General features: G+C 42.3%; 1 protein-coding gene across 1 annotated transcript in view; it reads left to right on the top strand.

Moving 5' to 3' along the window:
- Positions 1–19424, top strand: part of LOC139416231 (plexin-D1-like) — a 108939-nt gene that overhangs the window by 28765 nt on the left and 60750 nt on the right. Inside the window, exons 8-12 of the mRNA XM_071164652.1 lie at positions 7868–7967; positions 9179–9277; positions 11388–11480; positions 11645–11738; positions 12498–12655. Coding sequence (XP_071020753.1) covers positions 7868–7967; positions 9179–9277; positions 11388–11480; positions 11645–11738; positions 12498–12655 — 544 coding nt within the window. The remainder of the gene's footprint in view (positions 1–7867; positions 7968–9178; positions 9278–11387; positions 11481–11644; positions 11739–12497; positions 12656–19424) is intronic.

The raw sequence follows: 19424 nt of genomic DNA, 5'->3' as shown, positions 1-19424 counted from the left end.
ATGTAGTTTTCCTTAGCCTATATAGACACACCCTATGTGTTTTTATAAAAACAACTACAGTGCCTTGCGACTTTGTGAAGAAGTGGAACGACATTTATTGGATATTTCAAACTTTTTTAACAAATCAAAAACTGAAAAATTGGGCGTGCAAAATTATTCAGCCCCTTTACTTTCAGTGCAGCAAACCCTCTCCAGAAGTTCAGTGAGGATCTCTGAATGATCCAATGTTGACCTAAATGACTAATGATGATAAATACAATCCACCTGTGTGTAATCAAGTCTCCGTATAAATGCACCTGCACTGTGATAGTCTCAGAGGTCCGTTAAAAGCGCAGAGAGCATCGTGAAGAACAAGGAACACACCAGGCAGGTCCGAGATACTGTTGTGAAGAAGTTTAAAGCCGGATTTGGATACAAAAAGATTTCCCAAGCTTTAAACATCCCAAGGAGCACTGTGCAAGCGATAATATTGAAATGGAAGGAGTATCAGACCACTGCAAATCTACCAAGACCTGGCCGTCCCTCTAAACTTTCAGCTCATACAAGGAGAAGACTGATCAGAGATGCAGCCAAAAGGCCCATGATCACTCTGGATGAACTGCAGAGATCTACAGCTGAGGTGGGAGACTCTGTCCATAGCACAACAATCAGTCGTATATTGCACAAATCTGGCCTTTATGGAAGAGTGGCAAGAAGAAAGCCATTTTTTAAAGATATCCATAAAAAGTGTCGTTTAAAGTTTGCCACAAGCCACCTGGGAGACACACCAAACATGTGGAAGAAGGTGCTCTGGTCAGATGAAACCAACATTGAACTTTTTGGCAACAATGCAAAACGTTATGTTTGGCGTAAAAGCAACACAGCTAATCACCCTGAACACACCATCCCCACTGTCAAACATGGTGGTGGCAGCATCATGGTTTGGGCCTGCTTTTCTTCAGCAGGGACAGGGAAGATGGTTAAAATTGATGGGAAGATGGATGGAGCCAAATACAGGACCATTCTGGAAGAAAACCTGATGGAGTCTGCAAAAGACTTTAGACTGGGACGGAGATTTGTCTTCCAACAAGACAATGATCCAAAACATAAAGCAAAATCTACAATGGAATGGTTCAAAAATAAACATATCCAGGTGTTAGAATGGCCAAGTCAAAGTCCAGACCTGAATCCAATCGAGAATCTGTGGAAAGAACTGAAAACTGCTGTTCACAAATGCTCTCCATCCAACCTCACTGAGCTCGAGCTGTTTTGCAAGGAGGAATGGGAAAAAATGTCAGTCTCTCGATGTGCAAAACTGATAGAGACATACCCCAAGCGACTTACAGCTGTAATCGCAGCAAAAGGTGGCGCTACAAAGTATTAACTTAAGGGGCAGAATAATTTTGCACGCCCAATTTTTCAGTTTTTGATTTGTTAAAAAAGTTTGAAATATCCAATAAATGTCGTTCCACTTCATGATTGTGTCCCACTTGTTGTTGATTCTTCACAAAAAAATACAGTTTTATATCTTTATGTTTGAAACCTGAAATGTGGCAAAAGGTTGCAAAGTTCAAGGGGGCCGAATACTTTCGCAAGGCACTGTATATGTAGGTTTACTGAACTTGTCTGATGCTTTAAGCACGCTGTTTGATTAAATAATGAAGACAATCAACAAATGACAAATTACTCAAGAGGGAGCCAGAGGTCAAGATAGCCTAACCAGAAGAAGAAAAAAAAGTTCCCGACCCTCCTTCTCCCGCTGCTTCGCAGATTCTACCATAATGTTCCTGAAGTTGCCAGTAATAGGCTACACACGTCAGCAACCTTTTCCATTTGTAGTGCCAATTTATCTTACCATTTCTACCAATCTGCGTGCCCGTTATGATTTCATATGCACATTTTCATGAAACAGTTTTATTTAACTTATAATAGTTGTTGTATCTCAAAATCATTGTCTGTGGTTAATCTACATTCTATATCTAAATGAAAATAATACAAATCTAAACTTCTATTGCCATTGCCAACTATGTAATAACAATCTACATAAAGCCAACACATAAAAGCATTGCAGCCTGCAGGTATAAAATATCCTAATAACAATAAATATCTGATAAATCATATTGGCTATTCAGGGCCTGTCTGAAACATTTTATAAAACTATCAACTGGGTCTACCCAAAACTCGCACTAGAAAACTTTAAACATTGTCTAAAAAAATGTGGGCAGTCAGAGTTTCCCACGCCAGTGAGCCCGGGACAGCCACAGCTGTAGGCTACTTGTGCAAGGCTTAAGAAGTAATCAGGTATTTTATGACGTTTCCACTGGATCAGAGCATTACTTTTTTCCCCCTTTAATGCCGAGTAGTCTCTGAAGGGAGAGAGCTGGAAAAATTGTTCAAGTACTTTGAGGAACTATTGTCATTCTCAATTGATTCTAAAAATCTGACTTTGTTAACCTCCTGTTTGAGGGGAAGAAAAAATACTTTGAGAAGCTGCACAGCTTCTGAGTTAAGACAATCAGAAATACTATCATACATCCCAAAATGAAACATTTATAGGCCTACATTTGCATGCAGGCCAGGTAGCCTAGTCCTACTTCGATATGCGTAATCAGGTTCATGACCTTAATCAACATTGACAGGAGTTTTTTAAGCAAAAGACAATGACTAAATTGACAAAACTCATAAATGGAATGAAATAAACAAAAACTTGTTTCTTACAATTGTAGCATAGATTGTGAGTTCTGCAAAACACATGTCCAAAATTACCATAACCAAACACACATTGCAGATTAGACATTATGGGAATTAACAGTAAATGTAAACTATTGCTGGTGATGTATGTAACGGGGAATTGATAGACACAGCAAACAATGAAGAACAATTTCAAGCAGAAATTTGTATCCTGTAGCACAAACTCAAAAAAGTTCTGGGACACTGTAGTCCATGGAGAATAAGAGCACCTCCTCCCAGCTGCCCACTGCACTGAGGATAGGAAACACTGTCACCACCGATAAATCCACTATGATTGAGAATTTCAATAAGCTTTTTTTTACGGCTGGCCATGCTTTCCACCTGGCTACCGCTACCCCGATCAACAGCCCTCCACCCCCCACAGCACCTCACCCAAGCCTCCCCATTTCTCCTTCACCCAAATCCAGATAGCTGATGTTCAGAAAGAGCTGCAAAATCTGGACCCCTACAAATAAACTGGGCTAGACAATCTGGATCCTCTCTTTCTAAAATGATCTCCCGAAATTGTTGCAACGCCTATTACTAGCCTGTTCAACCTCTCTTTCATATCGTCTGAGATTCCCAAAGATTGGAAAGATGCCGCGGTCATCTCCCACTTCAAAGGGGGAGACACTCTAGACCCAAACTGCAACAGACCTATATCTATCCTGCCGTGCCTTTCTAAGGTCTTCGAAAGCCAAGTTAACAAAGATTACCGACCATTTTGAATCTCCCCGTACCTTCTCCGCTATGCAATCTGGTTTCAGAGCTGGTCATGGGTGCACCTCAGCCACGCTCAAGATCCTAAACGATATCTTAACCGCCATCGATAAGAGACATTACTGTGCAGCAGTATTCATTGACCTGGCCAAGGCATTCGACTCTGTCAATCACCATATTATTATCGACAGACTTAATATCCTTGGTTTCTCAAATTATTGCCTCGCCTGGTTCACCAACTACTTCTCTGATAGAGTTCAGTGTGTCAAATCGGAGGGCCTGTTGTCCGGACCTCTGGCAGTCTCTATGGGGGTGCCACAGGGTTCAATTCTCGGGCCGACTCTCTTCTCTGTATACATCAATGATGTCGCTCTTGCTGCTGGTGATTCTCTGATCCACCTCTACGCAGACGACACCATTATGTATACCTCTGGCCCTTCTTTGGACACTGTAACTAACCCCCAGACAAGCTTCAATGCCATACAACTCTCCTTCCGTGGCCTCCAACTGCTCTTAAATGCAAGTAAAACTAAATGCATGCTCTTCAACCGATCGATGCACGCACCTGCCCGCCCGTCCAGCATCACTACTCTGGACGGTTCTGACTTAGAATATGTGGACAACTACAAATACCTAGGTGTCTTGTTAGACTGTAAACTCTCCTTCCAGACTCACGTTAAGCATCTCAAATCCAAAATGAAATCTAGAATTAGCTTCCTATTTCGCAACTCAGCATCCTTCACTCATGCTGCCAAACATACCCTCGTAAAACTGACCATCCTACCGATCTTCGACTTCGGCGATGTCATTTACAAAATAGCCTCCAACACTCTACTCAACAAATTGGATGCAGTCTATCACAGTGCCATCCGATTTGTCACCAAAGCCCCATATACTACCCACCACTGCTACCTGTACGCTCTCGTTGGCTGGCCCTCGCTTCATACTCGTCGCCACACTCACTGGCTCCAGGCCATCTACAAGTCTCTGCTAGGTAAAGCCCCGCCTTATCTCAGCTCACTGGTCACCATAGCATCACGCGCTCCAGCAGGCATATCTCACTGGTCATTCCCAAAGCTAATTCTTCCTTTGGCCGCCTTTCCTTCCAGTTCTCTGCTGCCAATGACTGGAAAGAACTGCAAAAATCACTGAAGCTGGAGACTCATATCTCCCTCACTAGCTTTAAGCACCAGCTGTCAGAGCAGCTCACAGATCACTGCACCTGTGCATAGCCCATCCATCTACCTCATCCCCAAACTGTATTTATTGAATTATCTTGCTCCTTTGCACTCCAGTATCTCTACTTGCACATTAATCTTCTGCACATCTACCATTGTAGTGTTTAATTGCTATATTGTAATTACTTCACTACCATGGCCTATTTATTGCCTTTACCTCCCTTATCCTACCTCATTTGCACATACTGTATATAGACTTTTTCCCCAACTGTATTATTGACTGTATGTTTGTTTACTCCATGTGTAACTCTGTGTTGTATGTGTCGAACTGCTTTGCTTTATCTTGACCAGGTCGCAGTTGCAAATGAGAACTTGTTCTCAACTTGCCTACCTGGTTAAATAAAGGTGAAATAAAAAAATGAAATAAAAAAAGTTATGAAACAATTAATACCCACAAAATGGCGGGAGAGAGCACATTCTGGTGACGTGCCTTGTGCATCTGAGCCACAATCCCCATATTCTTGGACCATGGCATCCCCACGGCCTCCTCAGTGGTGGAAAAAGTACCCAATTGTCATACTTGAGTAAAAGTAAAGATACCTTAATAGAAAATAACTGAAGTAAAAGTGAAGGTCACCCAGTAAAATACTATTTGAGTAAAGTCTAAAAGCATTTCGTTTTAAATACACTTAATTATCAACAGTAAAAGTATAAATCATTTGAAATTGCTTATAATTTTTTTAAAGCGTTTTTTTAACGGATTTCCGGCAGCACACTCCGACTATAATTTACAAACAAAGCATTTATGTTTAGTGAGTCTGCCAGATCAGAGGCAGGGATGTTCAGGGATGACCAAGGATGTTCTCTTGATAAATGCGTGAATTGGACCATTTTCCTGTCTTGCTAAGCATTTGTATTTGTATTCATTATGAATCCCCGTTCCTGGGGTCCTGCAAAATTAAGGCAGTTTATACCATTTTAAAAACATTATAATACATTCACAGATTTCACAACACACTCTGCCCTCAGGCATTTAAAATGTAACAAGTACTTTTGGGTGTCAGGGAAAATGTATATGGTGTAAAAAGTACATTATTTTCTTTAGGAATTTAGTGGAGTAAAAGTAAAAGTTGTCAAAACTATAAATAGCAAAGTAAAGTACAGATACACCCCAAAAAATTACTTAAGTAGTAGGCTACTTTAAATTATTTTTTACTTTAAAGTACTTTACACCACTGGGCCTCCTCAATGGATTAGTCCACTGAGACAGGCCAAATCACACAGGTGTCTCGTGTGCCATGAAAATAATTGTTTTATTTGCGACTGTACGACAAAAATAATTGAATGTTTTCAATACAGACCCCTTCTGTCAAACAGGCACCCAGACCTTATGAAAGTTGCACAGTATACCCTTAATCTTGTAAAAAATCAAATATATTGATACACAATTTGACATTTCTGCCATTCATTCTGAAGTTGTGGTAGGATAACCAACCTTTCAATTAATGGCAATGCATTTCTTAGCCACTATAAATGCTAGGTTACATAGTTTCTTCTTATAACAGTCTCCAGTATCAACATTTCCAAGCAAACAAAAACAGGGAGAAGAATCTGTAGACCTGCTGAGGTAAAATAAATAAATAAAATCTAGTGAATCTAATAAATCAAATCATACTCTTTGCCAGAATTCAGCCAGCCTTCACAAGATCATAACATATGCAAATATGTCCCCTTTTGTGTTTTACACTTCCAGCAGACTAATTACATTTCTGAGGGCATGATATTCAGTTTCACTGGCATATAGGATGCTCAATGGATGATCTTAAAGTGCAGTAATTTATGTCTGAGATGATATGAACATGACTGGGCATTCAAACATATCTGTATCCATTCATCTTCATCAATATTGTGCTGTGTACTGACTGTGCACCATGTCAGAGTAGCCTGTAGAGCTAAGGAAACTGACAGATCAATAACGTTACATTGCTATACTGACTCTAATAAAAACTCACATTGCGCTGTCAAAAAACTTCAGGATATCCGTCTTCAATTCTTTCGCCACTGGTTTCATTGTTTGACTCAGGTCTAGTGTGATTGAGGCAAAAATAATACAAAGTTAGTCAGCAAGCTAGCTAATGTTAGCCAACTTTTGGCTAGCTCTTATGGTACTGCCCGAAAACTAGCCAAGTTAATTTACTTCTGTTGAAACGGGACAAAAACATTTCCATACACACAACAGCTGTTAGATATTGCTATCTGACAGATAGCTAGAGGCTAGAGCTGAACCGGCTGTGGTAGCTACTTGCTAGTTCATTCTCTTCAGACAGAACTTCAGTCGAGAGGGGATTGAACATTAGCTAGTAGTTACACTGGGGGGAGACAACAATAAAAATGTCCCCGTCCCCCGTGAAAGTTGAGCCCCTGATTCTCCCTAACAGCTTTCTCCTTGACAGAGACTAAGAGTGTGTGTTGAACCACAGTGCTTACTGAGAGACCTGAGAGTAAGAGCTCATCTGTGTGTTCAGTGTGTGAGGGTCAGGGGTGGGTTTTCAGGATGACTCTATATGACGAGCAGTGTGAGAGAGGGAGAGCGGAGGTGTGTGTTTCAGTGTATGTGTTTGTGAGTGAGAGTAATTTAGCTAAAACAAAAAAGCTGCCTGATAAGAGTCCCTGGAGTGGGTCGTCTGCTTCTAATCACCCTCCCCCACACACACCCAGCAAATCACATTCCTGCAAACCCATTCATCTCCCCTCTCTTAAATGGCAAGCTGGCACCCCTTCTCCCATGGTTGTTACGAGACAGACAGGTCATCACTGAAGGCGCTATCACTCCTGGTGTGGGGACATCTGTCTTCCACCCACAGGCAATAGTGTGACACACAGTGGAGGTGTTCTTATTTGGGCTGCTATCTGGGAAAACGCACACACGCATGCACACAGCTCTGTCAGGGATTCCTGCCTTTACAGAGCTCCTCGTGAATAGTGGAACTCGATGTTTAGTATCTTCTCTCGTAGCCAGTGTAACCCTGTTTGACCTTGCATGTTGCTTCGTCCACTGTGTTTACTAAAGGTTCCAGGTCTCACATGTGTGTGTTTTGCCAGCAGATTCAAATAATCAAATTTGGATGATTAGTTGATTATTTGAATCAGCTGTGTAGTGCTAGGGCAAAAAACAAAACGTGCACCCCTTGGGGTCCGGAGGACTGAATTTGGGAAACGCTGGTCTAACCTTTATTTATGTGTGTTCTCCTGTGTGTCAGATGTATCAGCTGTCTGAGCACCAGGTGGAGGTGTTACTGGGACCAGGACAGCCACTCTTGCCTCTCCTCTAAAGACGACTCCAAACATAGCCTGCTAGAGGTGAGTTAGCCCTCTGTTAAACCACTCCAGTCAGAATCACTGGCTAGTTTAGAAGTAGCTCTATTAGTTACAGATCGAGGATCCATTCTCCACTAGTCCTAACCTTAAACATTAGCGGGGAAAATGTCAAATTAAACCCTAGATCAATGGCAACCAATCAGAAGCTCCTATGATGATCTCAGTCCATTCTGATTTGGCCTCATGTAACATTCCGGCCAGTCATACCAGGTTAAAGCTGTCTTACAGTTGTCAGCCATTTTTTAAACACAGGGAGACATGGTTAACAGACTCCTAACGAGATAATGGGCCATGTTAAAGCCTCTCTGACCTTCTCAGGGCTCTCTCTCCCAGTTCTTCATGGTGGGGGCTTTTGATAGGCCCTCTGTAACCAGAGTGAAGAATAGGCTCACTGTTTCACTGTTTTTCCTGTCTACTGTACAGTGCTGTATAATGGTGCCCTGGTGTATAGTTAGTGTGTATGGTGCCAGAGTGGGAGCTGCTTTCATCTGAAAATGTTTGTTAGTAATGATGTTTTTAAAATGGTCCAAATCTGGCATGGAGGACTGATCTCAATATAAAACCTCTTTTGAGATATAAAAATCTCAGTCAAACTTTAATTGTTGTGAGAACAGCGATCCCTTTAAGTATTGTTATGTTACGGCAGGAAATGCTCGTTATGTTCATTGAAGCTATCACAACCCCTTAGACACACTACTCACCTCCTCTGAGCATACCTAGGTTCTGACAGCATCACTGCTGTGGTACAGCCAGCCACCCCTCTCTCATACTGCCGTTGGTGTTAGAGAAGCAAAGTTGCCCTGCCACTGTTTGGATCCCCACACACAGTCTGATTGAGTCCATAGAAACTGGTGTACTCTGAAGGCGTGTGGTTAGGTGAGTCAGAGTGAGCTTGGCTCTGTTAGTCTGTTAGCTGGACATAACATTTTTTAAGTCTGGTTTTCTGTGTTGAGCCCCATCCTGCCATTATTCCGCCATCTTTGCCTTCCGGTGGGCCTGTTTTTCTAATCCCTCACCAACCGTCCATTTTAGGCTGTTGTTTCACTCTGAGCAGAGCAGAGCTTCACCCTCTCATTTCCTCCTCCTTCCTCTCAGCAACATAAACAGGACAGGTATTTTTGGAAGCGGATGTCTGCACGGGAACCATTGTTTTCTTTAACCCCTGAGTGTGTGTGTCACTTCCTGTCCCCCAGAATGCTACTTTCTGTCCAAGTCTTGTGGCAGAGAATGTTGCACCTTCGCCCTCGGGGATGACCCAGAACTTCACCCTGTTCCTAGACAACGTGGTACAGGTACAATATACAGTAGCCCCTGTTAGATACTATACTAAATGTGGTACAAGATAGGAGTGAAGTGATTCAGGCTCTTAGAGGGAGATTCGTGGGAATGATAGTGAACCCCTCAGTGGTTGCTCTTTGGGAATGAGCTGAGACATCTGCAATGAACAGGTTAGAATCAGAATGATGAATGGCTTTATCTCCTCACTTATTTGAAACACCTTTTAGCTGTCTGTTCCCACCAGTTTCTCTGATATCTTATCTCTCAGTAGATATACAGGCATTCACAGAGATATGGAGACATTCAAAGAACACATAGCAATCTTTAGTACTATTTGCCCTATCTTTTCACTTTTAGACACTTTTTACCGTCAGACACTGATCTCAGATCAGTCTGTATATCCCAAATCCTAACCTCAATTTATTGGAGGAAAAAAGTGATGAGGTCTAACTCTGTTAGCTTGTGACATTCCATCTCTGACTAGTTGCCAAGTCTGGTCAGTCATAACCATAACCCTGTGCCCTTTCACACACTCTCTGACTGGGTTTCTATGGCGACAGACAGTTAGTCACACATACCCACAAAAACACACACATGCACACACACACACAGTTTATTGGCATAGATATAATCAACCTTTGATAGCTGTTATTATTTCATTTCAGTTGTTTGAACAATGCTTTGCTGTGAGTCAGATGTATATGTGTTGTAAAGTATAGAAAAGGAGGTCTCATACTACAGTGGGAAGTCCAAACTAGCTTGACCTGGCAATCCTTGCTCTTATTTAGCTTGTTTAAACATGGCTCTATGCCTCAAATTGGCATATAGTCGATCTGGGGCAAAGAACGCAATGACTATTCAGAGAAGATCTTTATGAATCAGGGAAACGTAGTCGAAAGCAGAAGGAACATAAACAATGTAATGTGAAAGGGTAAATGTTTTACAGTTCAAAGCATCACAGTCATATACTTTTTTGAAATATATTTTTTTTGCCTTTATTTAGCAAGTCAGTTAAGAACAAATTCTTATTTACAATGACTGCCTACCCCAGCCAAACACGGATGACGCTGGGCCAATTGTGCGCCGCCCTATGGGACTCCCAATCATGGCCAGATGTGATACATCCTGGATTCGAACCAGGCACTGTAGTGAAGCCTCTTGCACTGAGATGCAGTGCCTTACACTGCTGTGCCACTCGGGAGACCGAGTGACTTATTCTGGCCTATTGTAACATGTTAAATCAATCCATATGTAACTGTTCATACATACCTTATGACTGACTACAAGCACTTTGAGTAGATTGACTGCACTTCTCTTCCTGACGTGTACACTATTACACACAAAATGTGTGGTCGTATCTCCTGATGTTTTGGCTGAAATGTGAATTCATAGTAAACCCCTCTGCATCCCAGATGAGTTGCTGAGGTAGGGGACTTTACCGTCCAGATGTTGATGAATATGATGAATTATTAATGGATTCTAAATTCTGCTTGGCAGGGACAATTATCCTGGGCTATTTAGATGTTTTGCATTCCTCCCCTCCCAGGGTTGTCAATGGTTACCAACTATTCAGGAGGACAGAGTTCTCTGCCAGCCAGGTCCTTGTTATTGTTTCTCATATGACACTCTATTCCCTACATAGTGCATGTACATTCATGAACCAATTAACATTAGCCCTGATCGACTAATAGGTATGTTAGCTCAACTAAACGAAACAGCCACCATGCTGATAATGGAACTAGAAGAAGTGCACACTCTGAATAAAGAGACACTATTTGTAGCTCCAAAACAAACTATTGTGAAAATATGGAGTTTTATGGATGCCAGGCTGTTACTTTAGCTAACTTGTCGCTTTCTTGCCAATGTTCTCTTGCCAATGTTTGGCATGACATTTCCAAAGCAGTTGGCTGAAGCAGAAACAGATTGGCATCTAAGCTACAGGACTAGCTAGGATGAGGAAAGTAAAGACATAACAAGATGTGTAAAGGTAATATACAGTATCCCAAAATGTGTCCCCAAAAACCCTGTTTCCCTGGGTGATGTCAGACTGTGCCTCCCCTCTGATTGGTTTATAAATTAAATGTCATTGCCATGACGACATGGCTGTATTGTTTTGTTCCTTAGGGGGAGGAGCTAGAGTGTGACTTTGGGAACGAGCAGCGGTATGATTCCCGATGGCTGGAGGACAGCTCAGGGGTCAAGTGCAGTGGAGTGACGGTGAGTACAACCAATCATGTTCCAAGAGTAGCTGTCACGCAACACAATCTTTGTAAAGGGCCAATAAGAAATAAGCTGTTTAGTGTATGGCCAATTGAAGCCATGCTTACTGGTAGTGTATGGTGAAATGGCCGATCAGCGGGCGTGTCTCTCTTACCATATAGCTAACCACTGTGGAGAAGAGTCAGGTGTTTCAGCTCAGTCTGCGTAGAAAGGGACACCTGGACAAATACATCGACAGCCCTAAACCCGTGACAGGTATGAGCGCATGCACGCACACACACACACATTTGTCTTAATCTCCTTGTGCGGACCAAAACATTTATTCCCATTCAAAATCTTATTTTCCCTAAACTTAACCCTAACACCAAAGCCCTAACCCTGAACCTAACCCTATCTCCTAAACATAACACTTATTCTAAACCTAACCCTAAACAAAACCCCTAAAATAGCATCTTTCCTTGTGGGGACCCAAATTATCCATGTTTTGCTATCTTCTTCTGTTACTTCTCAAGGATAGTAAAACCACACACACACACACACACACACACACACACACACACACACACACACACACACACACACACACTCTCCCAGATGCCAGTATATTCTCAAAGTTAACAGGCCATGTGTTTACCATGTGAGCCCTTAGAGCAGAAGAACAGCCCTGGCCCACAGCCAGAAAAACTGCATACTTTATTACAAGATTGATGCTTCATACCGTGCTCAGTCATCAAAACACACACACAAGCGCACATGATTTCTCTATGGGAGGTGCTGGAACATAGGCATGCTCATCTGTTTCTCTTTCTTTCTGTTCATATGTCTTTCCTCTCAGTTTTTCTGGGTTTATTTCTATTATGTTGAATATTTTTTATCCAAAGCATCTGACTCATAGGCTCAGTATAATATATTCAGCTCATACGGTTGGTTACGTGATGTAGCCTGTATGTTGCTAGCATGCTGTATTGTAATAATAAAGCTCTCTGCCTCTCCCTCCCCCTCTTTCACTCTCAGTGGAGGTGTATAACTGTGGGGTGGGCAATGGGGACTGTTCTCAGTGTTGGGGACGTGAGAACCTGGGACATCTGTGTGGCTGGTGTGACAACAGCTGTAGACCCAGGAATGACTGCCAGTATATGAATAGCCAGTGTCCTGACCCCGAGATCACCAAGGTAGGAATACACACACACACACACACACACACACACACACATCATGTCCCATCCGCGAGATCCATAAGACTGAACTGTATAGACTCTAGTATACAGTGGTTCAACCTTTAAAGTTGTGTCATACTGCAGCACACCTTGCGGGCTGCCGTAGAATTCTATGGTACTTTATTTAAGTGTCAGCTATTGTTGCCATTAATGCTAGTTAGTGCTAGTTTGACCGCCAGAGGGCATCTTTGAGAAGCATTTGACAGTTTTTAATATTGATTGATTTATCAAGACTAGTCCCTTGCTTCCCCACACGGTGTTAGGCTGTTGCTTCAAATCCTATTATAACAATTGGATGACTTTGGGTGTTCCAGTAAGCAACAATTTATTGCCTTCATTAGCCTACTTTATTCTGAAAAATTAATCCGTATATCTGCCAAACCTACAAACAAAGATGACCTGGTGAAGGCCATCAAGACGTTTTGGCTTGAGAAACTGATGATACAACATTGCATCAAATACATTGATCTTATCATCTCAGCAAGGTTTTACCCGTGGTCATGGAGCTGGGGTGTACTGTTCTGTAGTTGAAATAAACATCTGCATTTTGAAAGTTTTTTTATTGTTATTTTATGAACGAAAGCATAAAGATGTTGATGAGCAGTTACTCCTTAAAACTTTAGAGTACTTAAGCATCAAATAAATTGCAAGTTGGGAGGGATTTTCACACCTACAGTAGCCGGGCTATTAAACTAATCGTTGGATAACAGATTGGCTCTCGGAACTCATTAAGAGGAAGCTTCTATCTTCAATATGATTTAAATGTCACAATGTCACAAATAATTGAACACACACAATATGAGCAGATTAACTTGGTAAAAAAATATGATATTTTGGAGAAGATTTAATTTCAAATGATCGAAAGTGAGCGATTGTAATCTGAATAAAGGGGAAAAGGCCATTCTTGAACATGGGGTGAGACATTCTTACTAATTTGTAAATAAAGACAGTTTGTTCTATAGAATTATTTATTGTGGTTTTTAGAGGGAGAGAAACCAAAAGCCCACCATGCCTATTTTTCAAAAATCATCAGTTCACACGTCAAGTGAAATTCCCGCATTGTATTTCCCCAAGTTCTCTCTTAACTCTAGAACCACTGACAGTTTTTGTTGTTGTTGCCGGATGCAGGACTCTAGTGCCAGAGGAGACTCAGAAAACAACTCCATTAATTGCCACAGTTTAGGCTACTGTAATGATTCCCTGATGGGAAATCAAATCAAATCAAAGTGTATTTGTCACATGTGCCTTACAGTGAAATGCTTACTTACAGGCTCTAACCAGTGCAATTAAAAAATATATGTTTTAAGTATTAGGTTGAAAAATAGGTAAGTAAAATAAATAAAAACAACAGTAAAAAGACAGTGAAAAATAACAGTAGCGAGGCTATATACAGTAGCGAGGCTATAACAGCAGCGAGGCTATATACAGGCATGATCAACAGAGAGTAGCAGTAGCGTAAAAGAGGGTTGGCGAGTGGTGGGTGGCGGGACACAATGCAGATAGCCCGGTTAGCCAATGTGCAGGGGCACTGGTTGGTCGGGCTAATTGATGTAGTATGTGCATGTATGTATAGTTAAAGTGACTATGCATATATGATAAACAGAGAGTAGCAGCAGCGTAAAAGAGGGGTTTGGGGGGGGCCCACAATGCAAATAGTCCGGGTAGCCATTTGATTACCTGTTCAGGAGTCTTATGGGTTGGGGTAAAAACTGTTAATTAAGAAGCCTTTTTGTCCTAGACTTGGCACTCCGATAGCGCTTGCCATGCAGTAGTAGAGAGAACAGTCTATGACTGGATAGGCTGGGGTCTTTGACAATTTTTTAGTGCCTTCCTCTGACATTGCCTGGTGTAGAGGTCCTGGATCCCAGGCAGCTTAGCCACAGTGATGTACTGGGCCGTACGCATTATCCTCTGTGATGCCTTGCGGTCGGAGTCCGAGCAAATGCCGTACCAGGCAGTGATGCAACCGGTCAGGATGCTCTCGATGTTGCAGCTGTAGAACCTTTTGAGGATCTCACAACCCATGCCAAATCTTTTTAGTTTCCTGAGGGGGAATAGGCTTTGTCGTGCCCTCTTCACGGCTGTCTTGGTGTGTTTGGACCATTCTAGTTTGTTGCTGATGTGGACACCAAGGAACTTGAAACTCTCAACCTGCTCCACTACAGCCCCATTGATGAGAATGGGGGTGTGCTCTGTCATCCTTTTCCTGTAGTCCACAATCATCTCCTTAGGCTTGGTTATGTTGAGGGATAGGTTGTTATTCTGGCACCACCCGGCCAGGTCTCTGACCTCCTCCCTGTAGGCTGCCTCGTCGTTGTCGGTGATCAGGCCTATCACTGTTGTGTCGTCTGCAAACTTAATGATGGTGTTGGAGTTGTGCCTGGCCATGCAGTTGTGAGTGAACAGGGAGTACAGGAGGGGATTGAGCACGCACCCCTGAGGGCCCCAGTGTTGAGGATCAGCGTGGCAGATGTGTTGCTACCTACCCTCACCACCTGGAGGCGGCCCGTCAGGAAGTCCAGGATCCAGTTGCAGAGGGAGCTGTTTAGTCCCAGGATTCTTAGCTTAGTGATGAGCTTTGAGGGTACTATGGTGTTGAACGCTGAGCTGTAGTCAATGATTAGCATTCTCACGTAGGTGTTCCTTTTGTCCAAGTGGGAAAAGGCAGTGTGGAGTGCAATAGAGATTGCATCAACTGTGGATCTGTTTGGGAGGTATGCAAATTGGAGTGGGTTTAGGGTTTCTGGGATAATGATGTTGATTTGAGCCATTACCAGCCTTTCAAAGCACTTCATGTCTACGGACGTGACTGCCACAGGTCTGTAGTTATTTAGGCAGGTTGCCTTCGTGTTCTTGGGCACAGGGACTATGGTGGTTTGCTCGAAACATGTTGGTAATACAGACTCAATCAGGGACATGTTGAAAATGTCAGTGAAGACACCTGCCAGTTGGTCAGCACATGCCCGGAGCACACAATCCGTCTGGGCCCGCAGCCCTGTGAATGTTAACCTGTTTTATAGATCTTAGTTACGTCGGCTACAGAAAGCGTGATCACACAGTCATCGGGAACAGCAGATTCTCTCATGCATGCCACAGTGTTGCTTGCCTCGACGCGAGCGTAGAAGTGATTTAGCTCCTCTGGTAGGCACGTGTTACTGGGCAGCTCGCGGCTGTGCTTCCTTTGTAGTCTGTAATAGTTTGCAATCCCTGCCACATAAGACGAGCGTCGTAGCCGGTGTAGTACGATTCAATCTTAGCCCTGTTTTGACAATTTTCCTGTTTGATGGTTCGTCGGAGGGTTTAGCAGGATTTCTCATAAGCTTCCGAGTCCTGCACCTTGAAAACGGCAGCTCTACCCTTTAGCTCAGTGCGAATGTTGCCTGTAATCCATGGCTTCTTGTTGGGATATGTACGTACAATCACTTGGGGACGATGTCATTGATGCATTTATTGATAAAGCCAGTGACTGATGTGGTGTACTCCTCAATGCCATCGGAAGAAACCCAGAACATGTTCCACTTTGATAGCAAAATAGTCCTGTAGTTTAACATCTGCTTCATCTGATCACTTTTTTATAGTCACTGGTGCTCCCTGCTTTAATTTTTGCTTGTAAGCAGGAATCAGGAGGATAGAATTGTGGTTGGATTTAACAAATAGAGGGCGAGGGAGAGCTTTGTAGGCGTCTCTGTGTGAGGAGTACAGGTGATCTATAAAAAAAATTCCCTCTGGTTTCACATTTAACATGTTGATAGAAATTTAGTAGAACTGGTTTCAGTTTCCCTGCAATAAAGTCTCCGGCCACTAGAAGCACCGCCTCTGGGTGAGCGTTTTCCTGTTTGCTTATTTCCTTATACAGCTGACTGAGTGCGGTTTTAGTGCCAGCATCTGTCTGTGGTTGTAAATAAACAGCCACGAAAAGTGTAGCTGAAAACTCTCTAGGCAAATGGTGTGGTCTGTATTTTATCACAAGATACTCTACTTCAGAGAAAAATCAGATTTCGTACCCCAGCTGTTGTTTACAAATATGCTCAGACCACCCCCCCTCATCTTACCGAGTGTGCTGTTCTATCATGCCGGTGCACCGTATATCCCTCTAGCTGAATATCCATGTCATCATTCAGCCACGATTCCATGAAACATAAGATATTACAGTTTTTGATGCCCCGTTGGTAGGATATTCGTGATCGTACCTCGTCTAATATTACTCGTTGGCGAGTAATATTGACGGTAACGGCAGCTTTCCCACTCGCCTTCTGCGGATCCTTACGAGGCACCCAGCTCTGTGTCCTCTGTACCCGCGTCTCTTCGTCTTGCAAATAACTGGGATGATGGCCTTGTCGGGTGTTCAGAGAATGTCCTGTGCATCCTGCTTGTTGAAGAAAAAATCTTTGTCTAATCCGAGGTGATTGATCACTGTCCTAATATCCAGAAGCTCTTTTTTTGCCGTAAGATATGGTTGCAGAAACATTATGTCCAAAATAAGTTACAAATAACGCAAAAGAAAACACATAATAGCACAATTGGTTGGGCGCCCGTAGATCTGCTGCCATTTCTTCCGGCGCCATCATTCTGTTAGGGGATTTCAATACTGATGTCTGCAAAAAAGATAGCCCAACCCACAATGTATTTATGCACTTCTTTAAATCACTTGCTCTGACCCAAATGATAAAAGATCCCACCAGGGTATGTGAAACAGTGCAAAGTACAATTGACTTAATATTGGTGTCTGATAAATTTCAAATATTGCAGAGTGGAGTAATAATTGAATTAATTAATTATTTTATTTTATTACATTTTGCATAAGGAGGGTTTTAAAGATATATTTAAGTGTCACAAAACTGTTAAAATCAGAGGACTCAAAAAATACTGTGTTGAAATGTTTAGGGAGCAAGTGGGTAAAATTGACTGGACACCTGTGGATAATGTAGGGTAGAAAGTGCCTGGGAAGCCTTTAAATGTAGATTCCTTGTTGTGGTGAATGTGATGGCTCCCATTAGACGGGTCAGGGAAAGCAGTGCTCTAGCCCTTGGTTTAATCATGAGATTCTAGAATCTATCCAAGCAAGGAATAAGGCCTTTAAGAAATGTAAGAACTGTCAAGAGCAGCCTGATTGTATTATTGGACTGAACATCAGGGGGAGATGGTATATGAATAAGCAGAGTTTGCCAATGAATTCAACTGTTTTTTACTTCTGTTGCCAGCAAACTGGTTAGCAAGCTGCCCACCAGTTCTGGTTTGTATGGAAACAACCAAGTCAAGAAGTATTATGCCGAGTTAGGGGTTCAGCCAAACTCTTTTTCTTTTGCAAAGGCAGCAACAGCCAAAATAGTCAGTATGCTAGCAGAGCTTGAATGCTACAAAGCCACAAGCCTGGATTATATTCATGCAAGGTTTCTTATAGATTCTGCTGAGAAAATTGGCCCTTGTATTTCACATATCGTCAATCTGTCTCTTGAACAAAGCATCTTTCCCAGGGACATGAAACAGGCTAAAGTTATACCTCTGTATAAGAATGGGATAAAGTCTGACCTTGGGCAGTATAAGCCTGTATCTATTCTTAGTATAACATCAAAGATCCTTGAGAGCGTTGTACATGAACAAATGTAGTCATGTCAACAGACAAAGTCTAATGTATGATTTTCAGTTGGGTTTTAGAAAAACATACTCCACTGATTCATGTCTACTTTACTTGACTGACTTCATCAGGAAAGAGATTGATGAGGGAAATCTCTGTGAAATGTACTGCTTGACCTACAAAAGGCCTTTGATACATTTAACCACTGTCTCCTAATGGAGGCACTGGGGTTAAGCAGTAACCCTCTAGGCTGGGTAAAGTCCTATTTATCAGGTAGGGAGCAAGTAGTAGAGGTTAATGGTTCACGGTCTCAGGCAAAACCAATGAGTTGTGGTGTTCCGCAGGGGAGCGTGCTTGGGCCTCTACTGTTTTTACTGTATATTAATGATATGAAAGATGCTTGTTCTTGCCGTATTTTCCTTTATGAGGATGACTCTACACTTCTGGTGTCTCACAAAGTAAAACTATGTTGGAGAGCATACTTAGCACAGAGCTTACTAACATTAGCAAATGGCTTGGAGATAATAAGCTATTTCTGCACTTAAAACCGAGGCAATTATTTTTGCATCCAGACCTAAATTGACCTAAATTGAGTAGGTCAAATCAAATCAGAGTGGAGTTAGGTTAGATAGGACCTCTGAAATCCGAGGGGAGTTAGGTGAGGTGCTGACTACTAAAACCTCTGTTAGCTACCTGGGATGTATTATTGATGGCAGCTTGGGAGGTGTGAGCATGGCAAATAAAGTGCTAGGGAAGGTTAATGCCAAGTTTTTGGCTAGAAAGTACAAGCTGTTTGATAAGGACTCCATGAAAGTGTTAAGCCACTGCCCTCATTCAATGCCATTTTGACTACGCTAGTACTTCCTGGTTTGGGGGCTTATCTAAGTTTATAGGCAGGAGCTGCTTTCAGAAACTGGCTGCCTGTTGAGGCTAGGGTGTCCCAGATTAGACTAGGTTTGGTTTACAGGACTTTTTATGGTTCTGCGCCCAGATATCTAACTGATTACTTTCCCTGCGTTAGGGATGCACACAATCACAGCACCAGATTAGGTGTTGCTAATGTGTGTTTATACAGGTTCAGGAGTAGTGCTGGGTAGATTTTTATATATATTTTAAAAAACGGCCGATTAATAGGTATCGGCTTTTTTT

Source organism: Oncorhynchus clarkii, chromosome 9, assembly GCF_045791955.1.
Source record: "Oncorhynchus clarkii lewisi isolate Uvic-CL-2024 chromosome 9, UVic_Ocla_1.0, whole genome shotgun sequence".
In the NCBI taxonomy this organism is placed as follows: Eukaryota; Metazoa; Chordata; class Actinopteri; order Salmoniformes; family Salmonidae; genus Oncorhynchus; species Oncorhynchus clarkii.
This window is presented reverse-complemented; position numbering and strand designations above follow the sequence as displayed.